This window comes from Limulus polyphemus, unplaced genomic scaffold, assembly GCF_000517525.1.
Source record: "Limulus polyphemus unplaced genomic scaffold, Limulus_polyphemus-2.1.2 Scaffold829, whole genome shotgun sequence".
In the NCBI taxonomy this organism is placed as follows: domain Eukaryota; kingdom Metazoa; phylum Arthropoda; class Merostomata; order Xiphosura; family Limulidae; genus Limulus; species Limulus polyphemus.
In genome coordinates, this window is record NW_013666439.1 from 344308 (window position 1) to 364844 (window position 20537).

At 30.8% G+C, this 20537-nt stretch overlaps 1 protein-coding gene across 1 annotated transcript in view; it reads right to left on the minus strand.

Annotated features, from left to right (window-relative positions):
- Nucleotides 1-645: 645 nt before the first annotated feature.
- Nucleotides 646-20537, minus strand: part of LOC106460756 (replication factor C subunit 4-like) — a 37934-nt gene continuing 18042 nt past the window's right edge. Inside the window, exons 4-12 of the mRNA XM_013920491.2 lie at nucleotides 20132-20211; nucleotides 16418-16534; nucleotides 15070-15139; nucleotides 13957-14030; nucleotides 11784-11904; nucleotides 5212-5337; nucleotides 3425-3505; nucleotides 1947-2063; nucleotides 646-921 (exon numbers count right to left, since the gene is read on the minus strand). Coding sequence (XP_013775945.1) covers nucleotides 823-921; nucleotides 1947-2063; nucleotides 3425-3505; nucleotides 5212-5337; nucleotides 11784-11904; nucleotides 13957-14030; nucleotides 15070-15139; nucleotides 16418-16534; nucleotides 20132-20211 — 885 coding nt within the window. The 3' untranslated portion in view covers nucleotides 646-822. The remainder of the gene's footprint in view (nucleotides 922-1946; nucleotides 2064-3424; nucleotides 3506-5211; nucleotides 5338-11783; nucleotides 11905-13956; nucleotides 14031-15069; nucleotides 15140-16417; nucleotides 16535-20131; nucleotides 20212-20537) is intronic.

The following is a 20537-nucleotide window of genomic DNA, read 5'->3' on the forward strand; positions in this document are numbered from 1 at the left end:
AGTTTTTAATCTTTATTTTGAAAATGTTTCCTGTTGGGATGGGTTCATTATATAATTTTCTTAATGTGTTTAATTTTCATTCCAGGAGTGAAAATGAATCTAGTCTTTATGTTAAAGTTATATTTATGTGCTAGTCTTTTCCAAATTTCTGATAGAGGTGTACTAATATTTTCTATATATGGGACAGTGCAAGTGATTAGGCTTCTTTTGTTTTGTGGAGTATCTTTTGAGTTTGTTTACTTGCACTATCCCATATATCCAAAATATTACCATACCTGTATCAAAAATTTGGAAAAGACTAGCACACATATATATAACATAGCTGCACAATGGACTGTCATCCACAGGAATTGAAACCAAAATTCTCCCATTATGAGCCCTGAAGCTTATCATTGAAACACCATGGATTCCAAAATAAGATAAAAATAAAGTATGATTTTAAAACTTGCATAATGTATGTATTTTCCCAAACACAAAATAAACTTTTAAAAACTGTTTAAAAGTTAGAACATTTTTAACAAAACAAGCACTGAAGAAAAAAAATAAACCTGGATTACTATCAAAATCTACTAAACCAACACTGATATAATCAAAGAGAAATTTGCAAAAGAAAAAAGATTTATTTAAACAAATTATATACAATTACTTCAGAAATCGTATATGTTACTTCAAAGTAGAAACTGTTGAAATTTATTAAACTTTCTGTGAAGAAGGAAACACTTTTTCGATTATTCATCTAGTAATATAATGACAAAAAATAGGCTTTAAACTTAACAGTATATCATTATTGATTCAACTATGCTACTGTTATGGCCATGTATATCAACTTGAGGCATGACAGAGTTGATGCATGATTACTGTCATCATATCCATTATCTGTAAAAATTCATCAGCTCCATCCATGAGGCGATGATCACAAACCTACGATAAAATTATTTTCTGCAATTAGTAAAGATAAAATTCATTAAACACTTTTCTTCTTTACCTCAAGTTTACAAGCTTTATCTTGGTAGTATTGTAACAATTTCTTTATTTACAAAGGCATCTATTTGAGTAGTCCTTTAGTAGCCATATAATTATATGTTTCACTTGATTGAGAAAATAAACAGAATTTCTTTAAGACCATCAATTACAATACAATTAAACGTGTCAAAGTAATTCTGAAATTCAGATTTCTCAAACAATTATAATATACATCAAAATGTAATTACCATAGTACAACACACTTTCCTTAAGTAATCAGCAACAATGATTAAAAGGTTTAAATGCTTCAATTGGACAGTTCACTAACAAAGTGTGTAAAATTAGCCTTAAAGTACAGTTAGTATATGAAATCACAAAAATAATGATATGATAGCTGTGTACTGAAAGTGTGTTTAAAAGATGCAAGAAAAGTAAAAATGAAACACTAGTTCACAGCAAACCAATCATTAGAATTACTTAATCTTTATTTTATTTTAATACAAAAGTAATGGATTTTTTTAGTTACACAATTCCATACAATTATAATGTAAGTTGTAAGTTTTATATTTTTCTGTAATAAATTTTTTAAATTTAAATTAATTCTTATTAATATTTCTTATAAGTTACATACATAATATTGAAAAAAATATAAAGCCTTTTTTTTAAGATAACTTCAATTATTAAAAGATTAAATGCAGCTTTGCAACTTAAAATTTTGTACAGTGAAAAAAACAAAGATTCTACACATGGAAGATTTTAAGTAAGATACAATAGCAGTAACTATAGAATTAAGAATAATGTAGAATTTGAAAATTTACACTAATATATTATAAAAGATCACATTTGGAATTACAAAAATTTATAAGCAAATGCATATGCTAAAACTTTATGGCAAATAGATTTTCTTCCTAGTTAATATATATATGTGGTGTCTTGTCTCACAATTCATTTATTAAAGATCTTTACATCCCTCGAATACTTACTGCCAGTCTGTTGCAAATAACTGATTTCTGTTTATCATTCAATTCTTCTGTAAATACAATCTTATCATGCAACTGACCCATCAGTTGACCAGCTGAGAAACCTTCAGCCACCATATCCTTCAAAATGAAATAAAAAACACCTCACTAAATATTTTGCAATATAAAATTAAGGGAGCTCAATTTTTTCTGTTCACCATTATAAGTTCAAATGTTCATAAGCTTTGACAGTCACAAAACAATAGAACCAGTTATTATAAGTCATATGCATTTTTCTTCTCTGTGTGATGTAATATTTTTTAATTATAAAATTAACTGTTCAACAGAAACTGTTAGGTAACTATATAGCAATACATGTTCTCATATATCTTTTGTCTTTTTGAATGAAACAAACAAGACCAAAAGAATTGCAAAAATATCTGGTCACAAGGCTGGTAAAATAAAATGTATTTATGCTGAGACTGAACCAAATAGTAACAAAAAACTTACTATTCCAAACTACCTCAATTAGCAATGATTATATTTTTGATATAATATCTAAAGATTTTAAAAGATCCCTTTATAGCAGCAACAAACCTTCATCTAGAACAGTTGTTCTTGAGCTTTTCAGTCTCACATACAACTTTTTGTTTAAACTTCTTTTTGAAGTAAAAACCGAAGCCTCATTTTAAAAAAATGAAAAATCTAGTAGCAAAAATTAATATTTTTAACACTTATCCATTAATGGGAAGAATACGATTGTTATTTCTAGCATAATTAAAGAATGCGAGTCAATTTGAAAGGAAGGTAACACTGGAAAGTCTAGAAGCGAGGAGCATAATGTGTTTATGTACATGGGAAGGTTAAATTGGGCTTATTATAAACTTTATAATTTTTATACATACCACCAGTGGTACAGTTTGTGAGTCACTGCTCTAGAAAAAATTTTGGACTAAAGCACAGATCTTTATATTGGAATTTACAGTCTACTAAAATATGGATTTCATATACTTTTTGTTATTAAGTGGATATTTTCTGACCAAAAATGGAATTTTCAATGCCAAACTCTACCAATTTTGTACTTTTTTTTTATTAATGAAAAGAACCAGCATAAACACCAAAATGTCAGTTAAAAGATACAGAAATAATACATTCCCTATTACAACAACTTAAACTTGTACATTTTAAATAACATAAAGGACAAAAAAATGGAGATGCTTATAAAGTTTTAATACTCTTTACATAAATGTAAATGTACTAGGCATCATGATACAGAAGTGATCCTGATACAGTTCTCTAATGAATATAATTTTTTTTTATTTCGTTCACTGAAAATTAAAACTGCAGTTTGTTTTACAATTTAGTTGTTATAGTTTATAGCATAATGTCACTAATTTGAAATTTTTTTATAACCAGCAACCTGAAAGATCCCAAGTAATTTAATAGTCAAATAAAACTATAAATGGTGTATCCAAACATCAAAGTATAGAACAGCAACTTACAGTAACAAATGTTTCCAGTTTCTCATATGAATCAGACTTACAAATGTCAAAGAGCTTATCCAACCATTTGGATGGTACTACCTGAAAATTACAGAAAAACATGGCACAAGGTAAATTTCAATAGTTCTTTCATTTGCTATTTTGGAAATCGGATTTTGACACCCCTTGTTAAGCCAATCCATTTTAAATACAGTAATTTTGCACCACAATTGTAAGTGAATCACAAAGAGTACTAGTGCAATAGAATAGAGAAAATAGTTCGGCATGTCAACTGAAATTCTAAAGTAATTGAATAGGCCTAAGTGGATATTTGACAAGAAGAAGAGAACTACATATATAGTACTTATGATATGCCCATAATATTTATAGTGTTGAAGAATTAATTTACACACATTAACTTGTTCTGAATATATATATTATTTTGAAAACAAGTGAAGTGCATGCTGTTTATTCATCGTTGAACTTATCGTTAACAAGTCACAGACATCTACTGTAGAATAATCCTAAGCCCAACATAGTATATATTTATACTATTAAGAAATATAACTGAAAGTCTTTAAATTCTGACAATTGGCAAAAATTATATTTTAAATTCTGACAGGTTCCCATGCTTCCAAATGAAATATTTTGTAAGAACATGACTGGAAAAACTTTGATAAAATGTAATGTCAGGATAACACCACAAACTACAGGATCAAATTGTATGAAACATCATATACACGAGTATATTTTTGTTGAGGAGAAAAAAACAAACTTTCATAATGGTCTTAAAAGGTAAGCAAAAATTACATGATCATTAATTGCACTATACAATTAGAATAGTTAATACAAGGCTGGATACATTCTATTAATGTAAGAAGTGTTGTGTGTTCCTATTTAGAAATCTGAATGTAACTCTTCATCCCATACAAAATAGTAAATATGTCACTATTCCTTTTATGTTTAGCTCATATTATCTCTAAAGAGACAATGTAAAAAGTTTTGAAATTACTGTACATTGTCACCCTGATATTAAGCACTGCTGACAAAAAAGACACAAACATCCATAATACCACATACAAATAGCAATTTTTATTGGCATCTGGCTGCTGTAGGTCAAAACACAAATGATGAGTTCTGATATTGGACTGAGAGAAAACCCTTTATAGTTGTAACAGATAAAACATTGACTTGAAATTATATTTTTAGATTTCCATCATGGTATCTGAAATAACAATTAAAAATACTGCAGTTTAAGCAATTTTTTAATCACTCTTTTCTTTTAGGCTTAAAAAGATTGTTTTTAACCATGTAATGCTAATGGACAATCACATACATTATATGCCTATTCTATTATTCGTCAATAAAAAAATATTTTACCTTTTTTTTTTAATTCAATAACCCATTTACAAACAATAGTGGCAGTTTTGTACTGACTTTGTAAAATGTCACCACAGACATGTATAAAACTGCATAAGATATGTTTCTTATTTAAATTCTGATAAGGAAAATAATTTTTCTCTGACAAAGCCTCAAATCTTTAGTGAATGTCACAGTCTGAAAAACAAAACCATTTCATCATTAGGCTTTTGAAAGAAAAGGAAATTGATTTAGTTTTAGTTCTGAGGATACAGCTCAAACTGCTAAGTCACTTCAAATTCATGTCAGTTCATTTTCCATTTCATTTAAGAAAAGAATACACCACTTCAGAAGATGCACATCAACTTTACTCCTCTCAACAATAAGCTTTCAAACTAAATACCTGCTTTATATTAACCCTTTAATGAAGAAAGAACTTAAAAACTTACCCCACCAATTTCTAGGATGTCATCCAAGTTTATACCCAAGTCACCTTTTAACCTGTGTGCACTTTGCAAAAATGTGATGGCTTTTCTTAGGTCTCCTTCAGAAATGTCCACAAGACTCTCAAGAACCTAATTCATAAGATAATTTTGCATAGTAACTTATTCCAGTACAAAAAATATATAAAATTTTCAATAATTAGAATTTTTAAAATTGCATTGCAACTGGAATAATGTTTAAAACTAACAATAAATTTTAATTTAAAAGTTGAGCTTAAATGTCAAAAGCTGGTGAAGTAATGAGAAACTAATAATTTGTGATAAGAGTCATATAAACACATTCCTCTTAATTTGTCCATTTCATATTCAAAAATCAGAGGTAAGTAAAAATATAATTAAAAAAAAATTCTTAATGCTCTTATCTAATTAACTAACTGCAATATTTGCTTTTTTTCCCTATCTATTTTCAATAGATTTCAATGCATGTAGGAGGGCCCCCAACTTTGCCCTCTTCTCCAAGAGTGGAGGAACACACTCGAACACTCTGGAGAAAAAGCCTCTGTCTGCCACCCCAGCAACTGGAAACAGGTGAAGTTCCGTACATTTTCAAAAGCAAACCGACCCCAATTTATTCAACCTGAAGATCGTCAGGATCCCGTTTAGCTTTACTCATGATAGTCCATGAGTGGCAGCCCATACTAATAAGGTAATACCATCTGGTAGGCACCTAGATGGTCTTATGGAACACCCCATTTCGACAGAGCCTGTTGCAACCTGTAGTAATTATAGGGAAAGTGGTTACTAGTGCAGAATTGAAAAGACAAAACATACCTGGCTGGGCAACACTCGTCACAGAGTGAGATCCAGTGAAAAAATAGAAGGATTCTGGAAGAGAAAAAAGTATATGATTGAGGAAAATATGTCTGGTAAAAATTTAACAAATGTAGTCAAAATAGCTACAGGGGTCAGCCAACAACCCTCAGAGAAGGAAACTGCCAGATTATGTAAGGAATGAGATTGGAAAGTATTAGGAGTAATCCACATACCAGACCAAACAACATCTTCCAGAGGACAATTCAACCGGACGGCTATTGAGATGTAGTGAGATGTGACATGCAAAAGATTCCTCTCCTGTTACAATAATCCATTATAGGCTATGTGAATCAATTTATGAAGCCACCTCGTTAGGGTAATTGGAGATAAGTAACAGGAAAAAGAAGAATTCCAATGAAGGAACAAATAATTCCTACTACCTTGAGGGCCCTAACATGACATAACAAACAGTCAGGATTAGAGCAGTCATAAAGTTGAGAAATGGTTGGCAAATGAATTGGTGATAAGGATCATTCCCCTTCTCTAGCTGTCAGGGTCTTGGACAGAAAGGACCTATTGGGTTAAAGCAGAACAAATGTGGAATGATCAAGAGTCTGAGGCACAGGAATTGCAAACTCCAACTGACAACATCCACAAACCAATAACAACCAAAAATACAATTTCGGAGAAAAGTGAAATAAAGAATATGAAACTAAGGACTCAAAAGGAGGATAAGACAAACCATGTAAAACAACTGTAAAATCTCAATTTGGTAATTGAAAAGGTCATTTGGGTCAAAGAATACAAAGGATTTTTGAGTAGACTTGATAGTACTGAGGATTCAAAAAACCTTCCGATGTTTGGAATACCTCAAAATAGTGGATAAGGATATAGTATATAAAGCAACTGTAAGCAAAGCAAGACCCCTCTCAAAACCCAAGTCATAAAACAGGAAATGGTAGATACTTTAAGGTGTAAAGAGTTGAAATTCCTTTTAAAATACTACTAAAAATAAGTATTCCATTTCTATTGATAAACAGCTGTGGTTGGCCTATGAAGAGATTTAGTTGAATACAGAGAAACTGTAGAAGTTAAACCCTTATGTTGGGCAAAGGACCACATAACTTCCTAGGTGGAGAATGTCTGATGTGGTTGAGGTAGAGGAGGACATACCTGCAGATACCAAAGAAGCAGAAACCATGTTTGAACTAATTAATATAGTGCAACAAAGATAACTCAATAAGGAGTGGAGCGATTTATAATCAGAAACCAGGACCATAGCCGAATTGGGGAAAGGCATACAGATGTAAACCTGTCCAGTCCTGACTGAACACATCTACTGTCCTCTACTTGGGGGTGAGGTATTGGAGACCAAAACTGAGAGCAAGTCCACTGAAAAACCTCTTGATGTATCATCCATTCTGTCGGAAGAATCTGGTTGGAACGAGACAAGTGATCTGCAAATAAATTCATCACTCCTGGAACATGACATGCTATTAGACTGATACGATAGGAATGAGCCCAGCAGAGAAGATCCAAGGTACAAAAACAAGGTCTCAAGAATATGTGCCTCTTTGACTCATTGTTTGAGTGCAACAGAAAAAGAGACAGTCCCTGAACCATTGCCCAGTGTATTGCAAGGAGTTTGAGAACGTCGATATGGAGGGTAGACATGACTTCCATTAAAATACCCTGGAACTCCTGACCTTGAAAATAAGTTCCCCATCCCTGAAGAGATGCATCTGTGAACAGATGGATCTCGGGACGAGATGGTGGAATGAGTACCCCAATAGTAGTGTTGTTCCAAACCAACCACAGTTCGCAATCAGTGATGTTGCTTCTGAGTAATGATTCATTGATCGTGCAGCAATCACTGAAAGGACCTCATATGAGCTCGTCCCAAAGGAATGAGAGGCTTGAAAAATGCCCACACCCCCAATAGAGGGAAAACTATCTGTAGTAGGAGAAGGAGACAAGTAAAAGCCTGACAGCTCTTTACATGACTTGAAGCCTGATAGCAGTTGATTGAACACGACTTAAGAGTATTGAAAAACACACCCAGATGGACGAGATATTGTATTAGTGACAGAATAGAATTTTCCAGTCTGATAAGGAAACCCGCTTTTATGGCTTCTAAAAGGAATCTGAAAAATGTTGTTCTGCTATGTTGTCCATACAATGATGTTCTTACAGGTCCAAGGAATGTACATGACGAGAAAGAGCTCAAACAACTCTGCAGAAGACATAAGGTGCTGATGCAAGACCAAAAGGTAGAGCCATGAACTGCAGAACCTGACCCTTGTGCATAAATCTGAGAAACCTGCTATGGGAATATCGAGATAAGCGTCAGTAACATCAAACTTGGTCATCTATAGCCCTGGAGCAAAATGCAATTGTAGGTTATTGTACCTATAATGGAAGGGCATCTGGATTGAATCAAAAGTGATTCCTTATATTTTCTGTCGAGGAAATTGTCAAAAGTTTCTAAAATTTTGACTGCATATTGTGTGCCACTGATTGTGCAGTGTTCTTTTAAATAATGTCCAGCAGTAGCTCTTTGTTGTCAAGATTTCCAGTGGCACGAATGTGTTCTTTGAAACGATCATGAATTGGACGAATGGATTCATCTATATATGTGGCCAAACACTGTGTACATGTAAGTTCATAAACAGTGTTTTTTAAGTGTGCAGGACTTATCTAAGCCATGCATCTTTGCAAAACATTTTTTGGATTTACATGTATTAAAGGCTGAACTAGTGAGTATATCCTTCAGTTTTCTACCAGGTTTTGTATGATTTTGATATTCAAACCAGATCATCTAATCACTTGATGAAGGCAAGTAGTTAAAGGTTCATCCACAAAGGGCGTAATCCATGAAACAGTGTCTTGATGTGATAGTTTCTTGATTCTAACACCTCTGGAACTCCAACAAACAACATGGGACAGAGAAAAGGAGCTTCCCATAACTCCCCAAGGGCACAAGAAGTTACAATAACACTTTTTAACAAAAAATATCTACCCAATAAATCCCAACAACAAACCAGCCAGGAAACCAGAGAAAGACTGAAGAAGACAATCTGACTGAGGTAGACGTTAGCAAAAATCCCCAAATCATCCTCAAATTGCCGAGGGAAACACTAATAGGCTTCCAACAAAAATTGGATCAAAGATAAATACCTCAGGACAGTCCTGAGAGTAACACGAATCCAAAAAACTGTGATTTGTTTAAAGTTATAACAGGTTCCAATTGAGACCCCCACTGGTCCAAAAAGGGAGTATATTTGTTGAGAATCGAAATATACCTCCTCCTGGCAGTGATAAGCCAAAGCATGCTGTTCCAATAAATGTGGAGAACAAGGCATAGCTATCCCATCACATAACTGAGCAAAAATTCTAACAGCATGAACAGCAATATCAGGAGGAGGAGGAGGAAAAACCCATGTAGTCACTTACCATCCTTGCTGCCAATAAGGAAGAGGTAGAGTCAATTGCAATAGAAGAGACTCACAAACTCCAGTAACCAACTGAAGAAAAGGCACTGGAGGTGGCTGATCAAAATCATCCTCCATTGACGCCGACCTAGTAAAAGAAGGAGCCAGAAAAACAAGTCTAAATTCTTTACCAGCTGGTCAGTATCATTTGTAAAACCCATCTCACAACCCCCTGGAGAGACACCCCTAGTCTGCATATATGTGTGTCCACCTTGCAACAGATCATATCACAGACAGCCTCAACTGAGAGTGACCCCTCACCTGGTCATTGACAAATACCAGATAATAGAGGTAGAAGAGAAGAGGTCTGAATGGCCTCTGTAAGAGAAACATTAACTCCAGAATTCATACCCATTGGAATGAGAGTTTTTGTTTATTATTATTATTAAAGTAATTTATAAGTATATGAAGATATAACCGTAATAATGCAAACCACGTTCAAAGTTGCAATGTAAATTGTGAATAATCACAACACTCCTGTTTATAGAAACCCATGCCAAATGCTTTGTCAAAAAAAAGTAATTACATTAACTGAATGAGGTGCTTATATACAGTACCTAGATAGAGGGTCCATTGAAGTTGGTGGAGAAATCTGCAAACTAAAATTTGCCAAGGATATTCGACTGGGGGTATAAAAGATTGGAGCAAGCATTTCCAATGCTTAGATGGGCAAAGAGTGGATACCATGGAGATCTAGAAATAGATATTGTGTCAGCAGAGGTAAGTGTGTTTTGGAACCATTTTTTAAACTAGATGTACTTCCGCAGGGTCACTGAACGTGCTCTGTTTCAAGAGTAAATAAAAACAAAATTAATTGTAACAAATATTTTTATTTCTTGTTTTTGAAATTCATGTGTCATGCTGTGTTGTAGCCTACAGAGTGCATAATTCTTATGATTCGTGGCATGTGCATGTTTTACTGATGTCACAACAGTACAAAGTGCAAGATTAAATGTCCCTTACATTACGTCATTTTAGTGTCTACTGACTGATGACAGACTATTGTATAGTGGTGCAAGTGATTAAAACAGGTGGCCCTTCCAGGTGGCCTTCAGCCCTTTTGGGAAAATTATATCATAGTTTTGTCAATAAAATCTCTATTTCTTTTGTGAAGAAATTAAGCTGATTATTACACTTACAACAAGTAGCAACTATAACACATAAAACAGTTTATCTTTTTGTTTGTCTTTTAGCACAAAGCTACACAATGGGCTATTTGTGCTTTGGCCAACATGGGTGTCGAAACCCAATTTTTAGCATTATACTATTTAAAATGAGAAAAATTAAACTGCAGAAGCCACATTTGTAAAATAGTAAATAATATTAAACTCAAATATACCTCTTTTCATAAAAACACAATATATCTGATAATTTCTGAATAGTGAATATAAGCTATCAAATCTTAACTGAATATTTTGTACAATACATAAGAGTAAAAATACAAATTAAGCCTTATCTTTAATACAACTCATTTTGGCAATCTGTATATGCATACATCTAGGTTTATATTCTTAAGCAAGTAAGACAAGCCAGTATTAAAACTATATAGCTTTCAGTGAGAAAAATGCCAATGGTGCTAAAACCTCAAGTTATATTAATATATTTTCCAAGTAATAAGCAAAAAAGTATAGTATGTTAGTGTGTGAATTTGCTAAATGATAATCATTTTAACACTTTACCATCAACCAAAAAGATGGGAAAAGGAATTTCAGAGAACACGTGTTTAGTGATAATTATGATAATTATGAACTTGCAGTACATGAACAATATTTGATTTAATTATGTATTTGGTCCTTTGATACACAAGAAGCGTATGCTTTATTTGTCACTCCCCCCACACAAATTTTAATAAGGTTTTAAGACACTATCAGCACTCAAGAAAATAATGAATAAAAAGTAAGACTAAGAAACATACTAAAGAATAACAAATAATTCCTCATCCTTAAAAATGAAGTAACCTAATCCATTACCGACAATATCTTAAATAATTTAATCCAGTTTCAAATAATAATTGATGTTTTTGTTATATCTTGCTACAACTTCATTCAAGTCACTCATGGCTAGAGCAGGCAATTAACTCAACTGCATTGATTAGCATCAGGAAAAATAACTAATTAATCAAAATCAGCACTTCTAATTATTATTATTTTCAATTATTTCTACTATCCAGGTCTCGTATGCAAATAATCAATTAATGAGCTCAATGATTAACCAATTAGCAAATTATACTAACTGCCCAGCTCCCAGTACATAATGCAGTATGTGTATACTTACGCCAGGTTCAGCTTTTACACTCTCCTTTTCACTTATATCTTGCAACCTCTGAATAAGGATATCTTTAGATAATGGTTTGAACCTAAATTTGGAGCATCTAGATGTTAAAGGTCCAATTATCCTAAAAGAAGAGGAGAACTTGTTCTAAATTTTCTTTTATTTGAACAAAATTATTTTATAAAACAAACTGTGCCTATGCCAATAAATGCTTAAATTTACCAAACTAACAAACTTAATATTCTTGCCTACATGGTTATAAAAAAAAACATGGACAATTAACTTACATCCAAAAAAAAAGTACCTGTAACAAACAAAAAAGAAAAACCTAGTTTAGGACTTTAACATCTCAATTTAATTTGTTATTCACCAAAATATTTAAAATTTAAATTAACTAATGAAAAAAACACTTTCTATATTGCAGAAACTTATATTGGTATTGACATCATACTGCTGTTACAGTGAAGAAACTGATTACACTAATCTCCTTAAATGTCCTTAACATGTTGATTTTTAATAGTTTTTTTTTATACAGTATTTCAATGAAATGCTCAAGGTGTAGAAATGTATTCAATATTAGATAGTAAGTAAATGCGCTCAAAAGCAAAGATGTTTTCACTTAGTGTTTTTATTTTTTACATTTCTTATACAAGCAAGGTTTCACTTATTATCTATAATTATTTTTCCTGATTTTTTCTTGTTGAGTGTTTAGTAAATTAATGATATTCAAATGTGAAACTTCTTGTGTAAACACTCAAGCAAGAGATTCAGAATCAATACAATTTATTGTATACATACCATCAGCTTGATGAAGTAAAAGATATTCTGGATTCTCATAATAAATCAATTTCAGTTTCTTAGTGCCAGCTCTTAATACCCCACTTGTAAAATGCTTAATTAAATATGGAATTTCTATTTTTGCAATTTCTGTACCATATGTTGCTAATCTTGAAAATATAAGATATTTGTTAAAACATTATTTTTAAATATAACATTTCAGTAATAAAAACCTGTTCAACATACCTGTAATAAGAAACATAATTCTAAAGCAAATTTCAAATCCAAAGTAATAGTTTATTTGAATGATAATTTTAAAGAATGTTCAAGTACTGGCATAAATTTGTACATTTAATGGAGATTTTACTTTTAGTGTTTAACAATAGCATTTTAAGAAATTAATAATACTTATTATGTGTTACAAAAACTAGCTGTAAAAGAAAAAAACTCAATATATTGCTGAAAAACTCAACTGCTTTTCATTACACTTATCATAGGACACTAGAAACTGTTTAACTGCAGTTTGAATTTTTACACTTTTTCAAGAAATCTGTTCAGTCAATTGTCACACAAATTGCAAGTTCTCATATTTTTATATTACTCTATGATGATATTTATGTAGTTGTAAATATAAGTGTTGCATGTTCTAAAAATATAAATGATATAAATGATCTAAGACATATCATCAAAATAAAAATTGTAAAGATGTGCACCAACAATTAATACTTATTTTACATTCAATATAAAAATAATTAAGACAAATCAGTCCAAAGTCAAAAATCCTTAAGGATTGAAATATAACACAGCTATCCATCACCTGAAATAGCAAACACATTTAATACACAATATTGTAACCTTCTGTTATGGTAAGAACACCTTTTACAAGCTGATGAAACATGAATATAATTAATTATACTTGTCATAAGACATCAGTGTTAGGCCTATTATCCTTTTTAACACTACATGTTTTATCTAGTCCCTTAGAGACTTTCAAGAAATAGAACAGTGTATAATAAAAGTATTCCAACCACAATATGACTTATATAAATAGTGTTCCAATAGTGTATCCCAGCTTGCCTGAACAGCACTGGATTGAATGAAACATGTTATCAGCAACGAACTAGATAAAGAACGTAGTGTTAAAAAATATAATATACTTAACACTAATGTTTTATGAGAAGTATGGTTATTATTCTAACTTCGTAACACATCCTTTTATTTTTATAGATTCCTTTACATTTCATGTATTATAATCCCACCCTCCCTCCGCAAATGAAAACATAGTAGTACAACCAGTAAACATTAACTGTCTTCATACTCAATTGATGTGGAAATAACTTTTAGAATATTAGGATTTTCACATCTAATTTGAGAAAGCAAAGTTGTTTAATTTTCTTACCTACTGACATAATTACAAATGAGGCAGAATCTTGTAGACTTGGACTGCCTTTCCATTGTTCTTCTTAGGGCATCCTAAAGAGGATATTTTTAAGCAGTAAAATAAGTAAATTCATGTTAAAAGTGTACAAAAATCCTATAATTTACATAAGAAATAAAAAAATATTTAACCATGCTACACTAAGTTAAACTAAAATTATTTATATTTTAAAGTTATAACATAAATTCTATTGACAAAGAAGAAAGCAAGATTCTTTCAAACTGCTTAACCTTTCAGTTTTCAGCTTTATTTTTTTAAATACCTTGTTTTATGACTCTGATAAATAAAGCTTCCAAAATAAAGAATTTCAATTATCTCCAACCCCTATTAAACGAGCAAGTCACACAAACAATGGGGCACTTGTGGAAACAGTCATAAGCACTTATCTAGAAATAGTTTATGGAAAATACCAAGATATTTGAAAGAGAATGATAACTGACTGAAGTGTTTTTTTTTTTATCTACTTTCACTATGACCTCTTACACCCAAGGACACTTAAAAATGACTTTTATTTTGTTTTATTTAATATTAATTTTTGATGAAAGCAAGCAATCTACATAGATCAGAACTAAAAATATATACTAAGTAACAAGTACAGTTAATTGGATATAATGCTCAAACTATATTATTTATAATGATTAGAATACATTTTCATCAGATGCGTACTCTTACTGTTAATGATACTTCAACCATAAACCCAATAATATCTCCCAAAATTTGGCTAGCTCAAGAGACTTAGGTTAGTCCTAAAACCCATGTACTAAGCTAACAATGCAGAATAATCATTGTAATGAAAATTTAAATTCTAAATAATAGAGAAAAAAAAAAGTATATATTTTTTAAATATTCTAACACTGTGGTACTAAATATTATGTAAACATTTCCAGTCAATCTTCATGCTGTTATATGTAATTACTGTTTTGCATTTACTGTAGGAATTTGTTGAAAATGGAATTATTGTATTCCAAGTCATTCAGTAAGCATTTTTGTCACACCTATGGTCGATTTCATCATTAGCCTATGGTTTCCACCTCATAAATCTGATGAGAAACATAAAAAAAAAATTCAGTTTACCTGAGCTGCTTTTGTCATTGAATCTGCTTCATCCAGTATGATAATTTTGAAAGCAGGGCAAGGTTTTCCTCTAGCAAAAAATATGGTTCACCACTCATAAGCCCACATATTATCAACAATACAGCAGGTGATTAACTTGATTTTGTTATAAATCCAGTAGTGTAAAATAATTAAATCACATATATTTTTCTGCAAAAGTAAACTTGCATGATTTCTATAACAGCAGTAAAACTACATCAAATGCATTATAGAATGTCAGCATTAACAACAGTTATCACTGAACTTATTATTTATGTGTAAATATACAGTTTCTTAATTTCATCAGACTGACGTAGTGAGCAGAACCACTTTCCAGCATAAAAGTAACTACTCCTACTCAAAAATTTTATTATTCACCAATGAGTTATATCACAATGAGTAATCATAGCTGAACTTTATACAGACATATGCCTGACAGAAGATTATACATTATTTTGTGAATAAGGGCTATTCTTATGTAATTAATATTATAAAATATTGTTTACTAGTAATTTATCTTAACTGGTAGTATTATTTCCAGAAATTTTTGGTTGTACTTGTTTCTGTGAAACTTAAATACCATATTTTGTTCCTACATTACAGTAGCTAAAATTATATAGAACAAAGATTCCCATGAAATTATCATGTTTCTCAGTAGGTATGTACAACATTCATGATATAATGTACAAAAATGTGCAGAATTGTAGTATGTTTGTGTTATTAATCAACTCTAAAATCACCAGGAACAAACTATAATTCCAAACACTAGTTTTTTTTTTTTTTTACTAAGTGGATTAATCTTCTTTTTTTTCCATAGTTTAAATCACATTACAGCTCAACACATCTAAAACCTATAATAAATAGCAGACAGATGGATACTTGGCTAGGGTTATCATTAAAATTCTATCATTCATATAGATTTTTTTTTTTCAATTGTATTTACATAATCAATTATTATTCAGTTTTTATTACATATAAATGAATTCTTCAAAATGGCAAGCTAAAACTCATAGTAAATATAAACTCTTCAAATAACAAAAATTAGATGTAATTTGATAATTTACATTTCTTTATTCTTTTAAAAATCTAATTTAAATAAATTAATTACCCATAATTTTTATTTGAAACTATTTCAATTAGAATAAAGAACAGTTTATAAAAAAGTTATTGTTTATTTATTCAATTTGGATCAAAGAACCTACCAACATAGATCAAAATTAAAAATTAATCAGAAGTTACATTACTATTTATATGTAAATCTTTATGCATGGGTAAACTATAATCCCCATAACATGCAAGTTAAACAAAAAATGTAATTCAAACATCTCACTCTGGTGTCCGATTACTTGCAGTCTGTTGGGCAAAGTTTTTAACTTTTTCTCGAATAACTTGAATTCCTCTTTCATCAGAAGCATTAAGTTCCAGAATTCGACTTCGATACATTTCCCTGTTAAAGTAAATTCTATAAAGCTCTGAATGTTAACTTTTTAATGAAAGAAAAACAAATAATTCAGCATTTATTATCTCGAACCTAGAAAATAACTAAAATTGATTACCAGCACAGGATGGTGAAGACTTTTGCAAGGCACTGTAACTAAATATTATAAAGCAAGAAAATAAACCATATTCAAGTATAAAATTCAAAATAAAAAATTACTTTCTTATTTCATTAAATCTTATCTATCATATTAAGTTCCAAAATTCTTTTTATAACAGCATAGCCAAAGCTATGCAAATTACTGGAATTTCTACTATAGTTACTTCCCTACAACAATATTTGTATGTTGCACTCACTAAATACTGTGATCTCACAACAATTAACATGATTTTTCCCCATTAAACACCGGCTCAAACCTGAACTCAGATATTATTAAATGAACAACAAGTGCAATATATGAGAGAACAATGAAATGTATTTCAAAGATGAGGGATTTTACTAAACTTATGCTCAAATAATTTAGACGATTAATCACACTTTATAAGAACAATGTTCCAGGTCCAATCCTGTCTTTAGAGCTATATCTTATATCAGTGATAGTGTTCATTCTCATGGCCATGGTTGTGCACTACTCCCAAAACTACAGATTCCATCATAACAAGCTTCTGCAAAGTACAGCAAGTTCAACCTCAAACCATATATCTTACCAGTTTTTCCAATCTTTCTTGTATATAGCTCAATGTTTTCAAGACCATTTTTAAGCAGATAAGATGCACTAAAGTCCATTAGAGAAGCATTGAGGAATTTAACACCTACATGGTCAACTTGAAGTACTATGATTTCAGTTTCTTCAACTGTCTTTCTTATGAAAACAAACAAAGATATAATGGTGTGACAATAAACTTATGAATTTTTGGTTTGTGAGCCTTCTTCAACTTTGTTATCTTATTAATGATACCATCATATATGCCCAGATTCACCATAATGGCTTTTACGAGTCAGAAGGTTCTCTTTCATAACTAGTCTTCACTTTGTGAATGAGGGGTTGCTCCAAGTTGGTATGTGGTGTCAGAAGATGATTTTGCCCTAAACACAATGCTATGAGAATACTTACACTTCCATCAAAAACAATAAAGGCCCCTATTTCTTGAAATGTGCCTTTCTGGTTGTACATTTACTTAATAATCTCACTTCACAAATGTCCTTCTATGGAAAGGACTATGCAAATTCTTCTAGCCATATGTTTATCCATGATGGCACTGCAATGTCAAATAGTCAGAAATTGGCTATAAAACAAATATACAAATAATAAATATGTTGCACCTGCATCGACACCCCACTATATTATCATATAGAAAACGTTCTAATAAAGTGAAATTAATACTCTGTATATTCATAAGATAAACCAATCACTGAATCATAAAACTGGAAATTCAAGAATGTTATGAGATGAAAAAAAAAAATAGAGCTAAAAAAGTGGAGGAGATGCTAGCAAAGTTTCATAACAAATTTACTCTTCAAATGTGGAATAAAGGTGAAACTTTTTTGTAAAAACTTATAAAAATGGAATATATTAGGAAGTAAATAACTTTGAAAATCTTTTTTTACATAAATAGTTTTTCATTAATATAAGCTACAAACATTACAGAAGCGTGCCAGTAGTAACTACAGTTGAGTAATCACACAATATATTCAGCATGGATTGTTAAATCTAAGATAATTTATGAAAAATAGAAGCAAAGTATTATCAGGCTTTAAGAACAAATGACCACCATTTTTCTTGTTTGGAACTTCTGAAAAAGAACACAGGATTGGCATTTGAACTCTATAATTTTTTTAATATTTTAGTTCACCCTAGAAATACTCTGAAATGCAGTTAAACAGAAGTGTTGAGGGTGTAAGGATATTTGATAATTATGTCTTAATACCTACTATGTGGTACTTATGAACAAACTAATGTAACACATGTATTGAATATATTAGCTTAAAATGTTAAACCAAACAAAAATTTGTTCAGTTGCAAACATCAAGGAAAATTGATTGCTTAAATTTAAAATGTGTGAATTAGTTCACATAGTACTACACATTCAAACTAATTTTAATAAACACTTTTGCAAGTGCCATACACTCTACAGTATAAAAGCAGTAAGCCAGATTTATGATTAGTGTATTGAACTCTTTCACTACCACATTTATAAATAAACAACTCTCCCAGTGCCAGATTTATTTTTAAATACACAATAAAAAGCAAAGAAAACATTTTATTTTTTTCATTAATAATCTGAAACTGATAAACATTGAGAAACCTGACATTGTTTCTTCAAGGAGGTAAACAAATTCAAAACTCACACTTGATAAATAAATCACTTCTCAAGCTAAACAAAGGTTATATAATGTTTTCCCATACGTGTGTGTTCATAGCAAGTGCTCTGGAGGTGGGAAATATGTGCCCAGAGCAGTGAAAGAGTTAAGACAATCTATAAACTTATACAAAACTATTGAACATATCAATATAAACTTTGAAGCTTCCAGAAATGATTCAACACTTTGTCTTTTTCTAGATTTTTCAGGTTAGACAGTTCTGTGCTGGAAAAAAACAATCATTGCATATTTCATTGTTCTCATATTGATGTATATGAATAACTGAAATGTTAATGGTGCCATGTATTTTAACAGCTTTCAGAAATACTCATAAAGTAAATATTTGCTCTCCTTTGCTGGCATAATAAATTACATTATTTGAAATACTGAAAGAATTACCTTATGATTTTCTAAATTACAATTCTTACACTTCATTATCACAGAAACAAAAGGCAGGATCTACACAAATTAACTTCTTAGCACTAAAACATGTTACATATAGTACTGTACTTGCAAGCTCAATTACATTTACAGGTGTTGGCATAAAGCCAAGTTAATTCTATGGCTGTTGTAAATGAATAACACAAAAAAAGAGAAAGATGTATGGTTTAAAACACAGATTTACTACACTGCCATTGAACAAAAAATTAAATGGACATCTTAAGTACTTACTGTAAGGTTTTAGTGACTAGATCTCAATCATTGTCATAGTTAGTACAATATACCATCATGCAAGTCTAATTATCAATTAGTAACTAATCAATATTCAGACTTAGGTGATGATACAGGCTACTAACCATGAGAATTGGACTTCTTATCAGTTGTAAGTAAAGCAATTCTAACCTGAGAAAGAACTGCAATAAAGCATCAAACCCAAAAAATGTACACTACACTTGTTACATACCTCCAGTAATCACTTTTCCTTGAAACATACATCTTTCTTTAACATCACAAAACAATTCTAATAAAAAATTAACACCACCAAAGAAACCTATGATGGGAACTTGCATCACATAAATTAATAGATTTGAAAATTTTTGAGGATGCTTAAGACCTTAATGTAATTTCATAAATCCATTCTTAGTTAATATGTACACACATTTTGTATCTATACTAAGTTACTCTAATTTTCAATATTAGAAATGTTTAATTTAGATATGCAATAAACAAACATTTGGCTCTTGGAGTTAATTAATGATAATAATAATCTTAAAATAAAAACTGTTTCTTTGGATATTTTCTTACCCAAACATTTGCCTTCCTAGAGCTAATATTGTTGATGTTTTCCCTGTGCCTGGTGGACCGTAAAAAAGTAAATTTGGAAACTGAAAAAGAAAATAACTAATATTAAGCATACTTAATTTCTCTGGCACAAAGGTGTTTACTTAAAACAAATAGCAATAAGCTACAATTCAGAATTTGGCAGATAAATAAGCTATGAAGATAGACACAAAAATGTATGAATAACAAATAATCAAGTTTTTATTTACAACAAGCTGAGGTACCAATCCTTTGTCCAGGTTATGAACTTGAACTAAAAAAAATGTGAGGTAGATGCTATGATAAATAACACAAAAATCCTAACTTTCACACAATATATTTATAACATATTATTACAGCATTCATTATTACCTCACCAAATATTTTGTTT